The 9217-nt window shown below is 44.2% G+C and overlaps 1 protein-coding gene across 13 annotated transcripts in view; it reads left to right on the top strand.

Moving 5' to 3' along the window:
• LOC110490567 (ankyrin repeat and sterile alpha motif domain-containing protein 1B) overlaps positions 1 to 4429 on the top strand; it is a 352871-nt gene extending 348442 nt beyond the window's left edge. For 7 of the 13 annotated variants that reach the window (XM_090200860.1, XM_090200861.1, XM_090200862.1 and 4 more), the window contains 2 exons: positions 1798 to 1889; positions 3100 to 4429. In XM_090200860.1, the coding sequence (XP_090056986.1) occupies positions 1798 to 1889; positions 3100 to 3148 (141 nt within the window). In that variant the 3' untranslated portion in view covers positions 3149 to 4429. Of the gene's footprint in view, positions 1 to 21; positions 151 to 1797; positions 1890 to 2544 lie in introns of all 13 variants that reach the window. The other 6 variants (XM_036944931.2, XM_090200859.1, XM_090200865.1 and 3 more) reach the window with 3 other exon arrangements.
• The last annotated feature ends 4788 nt before the right edge of the window (positions 4430 to 9217 follow it).

Genomic DNA, 9217 nt, shown 5'->3' on the forward strand with positions numbered 1-9217 from the left:
TCTGTGTTCCTCCCCCTATAGGTCATCATGTACCCCTCTAGCCGTTGGTCGCTGGGTCACATATACACCCCCCACCGGCCTCCTCTCCACCCTCCTCTTCCTCCTCCTTCACCACTCCTCCTCCGTCACCCTCACAAAGTTCCCTTTCAGGTCTTCCTCCCTTCTCCTTTCTTTCTTACTCTTGACTGTCTGCTCTCTTTGTTGGTTTTGTCTCCATACACTTTGATCACTCTATAGATATTTTGTTTGTCTCTGTGGTTGGTCCTGCCTCTGTCAACTCCACTCAGATCGTGTGTGTGTGCGCGCGTTCATAAGTTCTTCCAGTTTCAGCGTTGCAGTGTTCACAGGCAGGGACCCACTCCCCAAATCATCTTTTAGTCTATCACGGACCAATGTGGTGGAAGGAAAGCACCCTCGGCAACCAGAATGAGAATTTTGATTGGTTGTTGAAAAGTAAACTTTTGATGGGGAAAGAGCATAGCCTGGTCTTGAACAAGTCATTTTCAGCCATGGGAAGATGTTGTGGGGTTTAGAGTACGGAGATTATTTGTAATATTATATACTGTTTTCTTTTCTTTCCTCATTAAACTACATTGTGATACGTACGTTGATATGAGGCCAACAATATATTTTCAGACCTAAAGCAAGTGCCTCCATATTTAAGTGTCGGTGTGGAAGTCTGTGATCGTGCCTCTCCACTATAACTCTCTCTCTCTCCTGTTCTCTCAGCCCCAGACCCTTCTCTCTCTCTCCTGTTCTCTCAGCCCCAGACCCCTCTCTCTCTCTCCTGTTCTCTCAGCCCCAGACCCCTCTCTCGCTCTCTCTCTCTCTCCTGTTCTCTCAGCCCCAGACCCTTCTCTCTCTCTCCTGTTCTCTCAGCCCCAGACCCTTCTCTCTCTCTCCTGTTCTATCAGCCCTAGACCCTTCTCTCTCTCTCCTGTTCTCTCAGCCCCAGACCCTTCTCTCTCTCTCCTGTTCTCTCAGCCCCAGACCCCTCTCTCTCTCTCCTGTTCTCTCAGCCCCAGACCCCTCTCTCACTCTCTCTCTCCTGTTCTCTCAGCCCCAGACCGTGCTCTCTCTCTCCTGTTCTCTCAGCCCCAGACCCCTCTCTCACTCTCTCTCTCTCTCCTGTTCTCTCAGCCCCAGACCGCTCTCTCTCCTGTTCTCTCAGCCCCAGACCCCTCTCTCACTCTCTCTCTCTCCTGTTCTCTCAGCCCCAGACCCCTCTCTCACTCTCTCTCTCTCCTGTTCTCTCAGCCCCAGACCCCTCTCTCACTCTCTCTCCCTCTCCTGTTCTCTCAGCCCCAGACCCCTCTCACTCTCTCTCTCTCCTGTTCTCTCAGCCCAAGACCCCTCTCTCTCTCTCCCTCTCTCTCTCTCCTGTTCTCTCAGCCCAAGACCCCTCTCTCTCTCTCCCTCTCTCTCTCCTATTCTCTCAGCCCAAGACCCCTCTCTCTCTCTCCCTCTCTCTCTCTCCTGTTCTCTCAGCCCAAGACCCCTCTCTCTCTCTCTCCTGTTCTCTCAGCCCCAGACCCCTATCTCTCTCTCTACTGTTCTCTCAGCCCCAGACCCTTCTCTCTCCTGTTCTCTCAGCCACAGACCCCCCCCCCCTCTCTCTCTCTCTCTATCTCTCTCTCTCTCTCTCTCTCTCTCTCTCTCGACATGTATTATTATCCCATTTTTTCTCTGACAACATTTAACCAACCCTCTCTCTCTCCATCCTATCTCTCTCCCTACTCTCTCTCCATCCTCTCTCTCTCTCTCTCTCCCTACTCTCACTCCTTCTCCCTCTCTCAGATGGAGCAGCCGTCGATGGAGCAGAAGGGTCATGCCAACGTGCCGTGGATAGTGGAACCAGGGCAGGAGGCCAAGAGAGGAGCGAACACCAAGTATGAGACCACTATTTTCTAATAGCGTATACCACCCGCCTGTCCACTCCTGTGTGTGTGCCTTGCAGAGAGCTGGCCCTCTAGAGGCCCCCCAACGGAGCTGCACGGCACGAGCAACCCTCTTATGCGGCGACGTGTGTGACCTCACTGGCCGAAAAACCCGCTCCGCCGCAACCTCTGCATGATGCCGTTTGGCGCTGCGCTGTGTGTCTCTCTCTCACACACTCCTCTCTCTTGCTCTCTCCCCACCCTCCCTTTCCTTGTCCTGTTGACGCCTTAGCCTGCCTGCAGGGGCGGAGCATGAACTTTTACCCTTGGGGTGATGGTGCACCTCTCTGTCTAGACCTGTAGGGGGCAACAGTCAGTTCTATTTTTCCATTTTCCATGGTCAGCCCTCCCCTCCTATGTGTCAGGCAGGCAGTCAGTTGGTTGGTCAGTCAGTCAATCACTCTTATTTTTTTTCCTGACTGGGGGGGGTGGAACCATTTGGTTATATCTCATGTTTTTCCTCTTCCTACTGCTGTTCCTCCACTCCTTGCTTTTCTTTTTTGTCTCTCTCTTTTCACCCCTTCGACAAGCTGAATGAGAATATCTAGACCATTATGCTGCTAAGAACCCCACCCCTAACAGTCTTTTTGTCTTTGTTGTTTTTTAGAGCAAAGCCAATTCTCCAGCACTAGGTTTGCGTGTTGATGTTTTGGGGGATTTTGTTGTCCAGTACTGGCAACCCAGAGGAAAGTGGAGGGACATTTGTTTATCAGTTCCATCTAGTTGGAGAGGATAATGGACTGCTATGAGAGATGATGTAGCAAATGTTACTTTAAAAATAAAAAGTTGCTAGTTCAACAGACTCCTGTTTTTATCATATATCAGTCTTTGATTTTTACAGCAGATTATTTTTTTTAGACATATTTTGAGAAATTGTTGTTTGTTTATTTGAGACTAATTGACCTTTGACACAGGACGGAATAGTTTTTAAACCACACGCTATACCTGTGTCCAGATTGAATTTGTTTAAAATAGGTTATTATTAGATTAATCATTTTCTTTCTATACTTGTTTTGTTGGGAAATGCTGAAAAGGTTTAGCTTGTGGCTTGTGAGGCGCATGGAGTCCATTTTGGACTGACTGGTAATGAGGGAGGGGCGGGGCCGGTGGATAGGAGGTGGGGTTTGGGGACTCTGGATAAGTGGTGTGATCTCATTCGCAGGGCAATGCCGGACGCCCATGTCTATTACTGTGGAATGCAAAGAATGTAGCCAGCCTTAAACATGGACCCTCACACACAATGCAAAAAGGACTACAAATGTGGACCCTTCTGTCTCTGTGTCAAAGGACTACAAACATGGACACTCTCACGAACTTGGTGTTTAAGGTTGATTACAAAACGAGGACATCTTCCCACAAACCACAAACATTGGACCCATGGACTATCTGTACACACACACACACACACACAGTTAAGGGACTGCTTAGTAACAGATGTCAGTCAGATATGTGAATGTAGACTTTCATTGAAGCAGCCACAACTCTAGCCCCTGTTCTGCATTCAATTGGACCTTGACCTTTGAACTCTATACCACGGTCACCCAAGGTCTGGACTGTAACGGACAACTGTGTGTATTTGAATGGGGACGAGGTAAAGGACTTCTGGTTGGCTCTTTTCCTCTTGTTTAAGTTTTGTTTCACGGTCAATACTACAATAACATGGATAGAATTGGCCGTGCTGGACCACCATGCAACAGGTGAGCCCTGTGCCGGACCACCATGCAACAGGTGAGCCCTGTGCCAAGTGGCATCACAAAGGATGGCTCCGCCTACCTGAGCAAAACACCATCCATCCCAATTAAAGAAATATTCATATTAATGCCGGACGTTTTAAATGTTTCATATGAGATTACCTTATGATTATTCTTGTGCAATTCTTGTCTACTCTTAATGTTACATTATTTTTATATGATATGCTGAAATGAAAAAATCCGGGCTTGAGAATGATTGCCATCCTTTAAAAAATAGCATAATAGTTCTATACTGAGAGTGAATATTTCAGATGGCTCCTCTCCTTATTATTAATAATAGCTATTATTTGTATTATTATCATTGGTGTGTCCGGTCAACACACCAATCTGTTTCTCATGGGGCTAGACTCATAACTCCAAGCAGATGGAATATTTTACCACAGTATTTCTGTATTCTTTGGATGAATACATAGTCCTCTCTAAATGTACATAGATATTTTGCCAGCTCATTGTTCATACATGTAATGTAGTAAAACATTTACAAAAATAAAGGAATCAAATATTTGCCGCACATCGCACTGGAGACAAGGTACCAAAATGGAAAGGTCAGAGTTGAAAATAAAATCTATGGTTCTAGAGATTGTATTGGGGAGGGCTGGGACAGGGTGATGACATCACTGCTGACTAACTCATGTACATAGGCTTGGGCTTCCAGCACACAGATTTTGTACGTTTTGGTCATTATTTATATCCTTGTAAATCACATGGAATAAACACAACTTGTACAACCATTAATCACCATTGGTCTCCGGGTCTATACTTTACTGGGTTGTAAATGTACTGGTTGAGATTGTCCTTTTTCATGTCCCATGTTTTATCTGACTCCTTCAATTTTCCAACTTGTACTGATTTTGGTCTGGGAGTCTTGTAATTTCATTGATTCCTCGTGTCGACTCTCACCTAAAAAAGGCATTAGAGGTCATCTGAGGTTCCTCCCCTTGTACCTTCTCTCTAATTCATTTTTAGAAGGAGACAGGCAGAGAGGATGTGACGAATCAAGGAAAACTATTGAGATGCACCCATTTACAGTGCCTTGCGAAAGTATTCGGCCCCCTTGAACTTTGCAACCTTTTGCCACATTTCAGGCTTCAAACATAAAGATATAAAACTGTATTTTTTTGTGAAGAATCAACAACAAGTGGGACACAATCATGAAGTGGAACGACATTTATTGGATATTTCAAACTTTTTTAACAAATCAAAAACTGAAAAATTGGGCGTGCAAAATTATTCAGCCCCCTTAAGTTAATACTTTGTAGCGCCACCTTTTGCTGCGATTACAGCTGTAAGTCGCTTGGGGTATGTCTCTATCAGTTTTGCACATCGAGAGACTGACATTTTTTCCCATTCCTCCTTGCAAAACAGCTCGAGCTCAGTGAGGTTGGATGGAGAGCATTTGTGAACAGCAGTTTTCAGTTCTTTCCACAGATTCTCGATTGGATTCAGGTCTGGACTTTGACTTGGCCATTCTAATACCTGGATATGTTTATTTTTGAACCATTCCATTGTAGATTGTGCTTTATGTTTTGGATCATTGTCTTGTTGGAAGACAAATCTCCGTCCCAGTCTCAGGTCTTTTGCAGACTCCATCAGGTTTTCTTCCAGAATGGTCCTGTATTTGGCTCCATCCATCTTCCCATCAATTTGAACCATCTTACCTGTCCCTGCTGAAGAAAAGCAGGCCCAAACCATGATGCTGCCACCACCATGTTTGACAGTGGGGATGGTGTGTTCAGGGTGATGAGCTGTGTTGCTTTTACGCCAAACGTAACGTTTTGCATTGTTGCCAAAAAGTTCAATTTTGGTTTCATCTGACCAGAGCACCTTCTTCCACATGTTTGGTGTGTCTCCCAGGTGGCTTGTGGCAAACTTTAAATGACACTTTTTATGGATATCTTTAAGAAATGGCTTTCTTCTTGCCACTCTTCCATAAAGGCCAGATTTGTGCAATATACGACTGATTGTTGTCCTATGGACAGAGTCTCCCACCTCAGCTGTAGATCTCTGCAGTTCATCCAGAGTGATCATGGGCCTCTTGGCTGCATCTCTGATCAGTCTTCTCCTTGTATGAGCTGAAAGTTTAGAGGGACGGCCAGGTCTTGGTAGATTTGCAGTGGTCTGATACTCCTTCCATTTCAATATTATCGCTTGCACAGTGCTCCTTGGGATGTTTAAAGCTTGGGAAATCTTTTTGTATCCAAATCCGGCTTTAAACTTCTTCACAACAGTATCTCGGACCTGCCTGGTGTGTTCCTTGTTCTTCATGATGCTCTCTGCGCTTTTAACGGACCTCAGAGACTATCACAGTGCAGGTGCATTTATACGGAGACTTGATTACACACAGGTGGATTGTATTTATCATCATTAGTCATTTAGGTCAACATTGGATCATTCAGAGATCCTCACTGAACTTCTGGAGAGAGTTTGCTGCACTGAAAGTAAAGGGGCTGAATAATTTTGCACGCCCAATTTTTCAGTTTTTGATTTGTTAAAAAAGTTTGAAATATCCAATAAATGTCGTTCCACTTCATGATTGTGTCCCACTTGTTGTTGATTCTTCACAAAAAAATACAGTTTTATATCTTTATGTTTGAAGCCTGAAATGTGGCAAAAGGTCGCAAAGTTCAAGGGGGCCGTTCAAGGAAGTTCAAGGAATCCATAAACCTTTCAAATTCACTGCCAACATTCCAACCAAACGATGCAGTCAATCCACAGCCATACATACACTGGCTAGAATCAGTTAATGATAGGACTTGGACAAGTTGTATGGTCTGTGTACATATATTTTAGAGGCTATTTATAGAGAATTGTTATAAACTGTATTTATAATGAAATGACTATTTTAGGTTGACAATTTTATAACACTGATATATCACATGCCTTAATTTGATTTTCATGGATAAGCAAAGTCAGGATTATGCCTCTGCCATTCATTCCAATTAGACTGGTTTGGATTTCTCCCTCGCCCATATGGCTGCCATTCATTCCAATTAGACTGGTTTGGATTTCTCCCTCGCCCATATGGCTGCCATTCATTCCAATTAGACTGGTTTGGATTTCTCTCTGACCCATATGGCTGCCATTCATTCCAATTAGACTGGTTTGGATTTCTCTCTGACCCATATGGCTGCCATTCATTCCAATTAGACTGGTTTGGATTTCTCTCTGACCCATATGGCTGCCATTCATTCCAATTAGACTGGTTTGGATTTCTCCCTCACCCATATGGCTGCCATTCATTCCAATTAGACTGGTTTGGATTTCTCTCTGACCCATATGGCTGCCATTCATTCCAATTAGACTGGTTTGGATTTCTCCCTCGCCCATATGGCTGCCATTCATTCCAATTAGACTGGTTTGGATTTCTCCCTCGCCCATATGGCTGCCATTCATTCCAATTAGACTGGTTTGGATTTCTCCCTCGCCCATATGGCTGCCATTCATTCCAATTAGACTGGTTTGGATTTCTCCCTCGCCCATATGGCTGCCATTTTCACCACATTCTGGAACTTTGAGGGTTTATGGCATAGCCCCTCTATCCATTTAATAGGCTCTTTATGGATGCACACATGTGATGCACACCTCCTGATGGACTTGCTTTTAACCACTCACCATACACCTCTCTCCAGTCTACCACAGAAGGCTGAACTTCCTCTCACTCTCTTCCATACAATGACCTCACCTGCCTGTTTCTCCCTTTACCTGGATGTGTTTGAAATGGAAGTGCTGTGCTCCTCTTCATTTGTTTGACATTTTGTGTTTCCTGTTTCCAGCCCTATTTGTCCTACTCCATGTTGTAGGCAATTTGATGTTCCTAGTTATGTGCTTACTGTTGCAGATTAATTACCCATCCTTTACCATTTATCCTATTTCATCTAATAAAATATCAGCCCAATCGCCTGCATTTTAATGGACATACCACCACAAGATTCCTGTCCGAGCAGCACCCCCACAGTCCACCAGTTCCAATGCCAGTCAAAATCAAGGAATTTCATTGAAATTAACAATAAGCTGGTTTGACATAGTGTACTATTGAACTGAGAGCTGTCTTGGGAAAAAAAACATGACTGCAACAAACATTCTTGAATGTGAGCCCACCCCAATAGTTATGATTCTTTTGGTTGTTGTAGACACAAAGGTGAAGTGGCAACACTTTACTTGACACAGTGTCATAACACTCATGACATATTTCGATCTGTTCTGACATATATTGCGTTATTTTATGGCTGGTTATGACACCTGCATAAGTGTCAAATGCCACAAAACCTACCACACAAGGCAAAACATTCCATTACACCATAGCCTACTTGTCATGTATTTTTTTAATTGACCATATTAAATGATCATTGTAATTGCGCACACATTGATTGTCAGACATGCACCTACCCCAATGCTCTGCTGATGACTGGGATGAATGTAGAAGCAGGACAAGACACCCTCTTTTTGACAGATGACTGATATAAGGGCAGGTATGTGATTGGCCTTTCTGGCTTATATGATTATGATGGTTCTTGACAGTCTCAAAGTATATTTTCTTAGTCCAAGTAAAGTGACACAGGATGGTCATAACCCTTCATGAAAGTTAGTTAAAATATGATGAAAAAAACATGACTGTAAAGAATTCATTACAACCACAAAGGATTTAAGAAACAAACTTTAAAACAAAAGGAAAGTTCTTGACAGTTATGGCTGGTTATGACACCTACATAACATAACGCAATATCTTGGTCATGACAGTCTTATGACAGGTCATAATGTGTTATGACACTGGGTGTCAAGTAAAGTGTTACCGGTGAAGTACGTCCATCATGCAGGGGTTGACAAACTATCTACTATACACTTTAAAGCCTATGACCTGAGGGATTGTATTTATGCAATTGAATTTGTCAGTGTTTGGGATGACCAGACGGTATGGGGAGGAAAGGATGGATATTGTCTAAAAGCTACATAACGACACCATAGGCTTTAACTTTGCACTCTCCTGAACAGGCCCCAGAAGCCAGCAGGTTAAGATAAGGAGGAAGCCACAATGTTGTGCATGTCATAAAGCTTTCTCTAGTCTAGGCCATGTGAACATGTATCTAATCACACAAATACAATAAATAGAAGAGGAGAGACGGTCCAGCTGATCTACAGCAACAGGGAGAGAAACAGTAAGCATACAGTGTTCTCATCTGAAGTGTCGTAATCACAAGGTACACCCTCCAACCAATTAAACACCTGCATCAATCAAAGTGTCTTTGTATGGCGGATTTTACACATACATTTGTCATAGGACTTTCCACAAGAAACCCGGACGCAGACCACCAACTCCCCCAGAAACCCAGACTCAGACCACCAACTCCCCCAGAAACCCAGACTCAAACAAACCAACTCCCCCAGAAACCCAGACCTCAAACCATCAACTCCCCCAGAAACCCAGACTCAGACCACCAACTCCCCCAGAAACCCAGACTCAGACCACCATCTCCCCCATACCCAGAAACCCAGACCACCAACTCCCCCAGAAACCCAGACTCAAACCACCAC

Source organism: Oncorhynchus mykiss, chromosome 15 (genome assembly GCF_057628025.1).
Source record: "Oncorhynchus mykiss isolate SJ-2025 chromosome 15, ASM5762802v1, whole genome shotgun sequence".
NCBI lineage: Eukaryota > Metazoa > Chordata > Actinopteri > Salmoniformes > Salmonidae > Oncorhynchus > Oncorhynchus mykiss.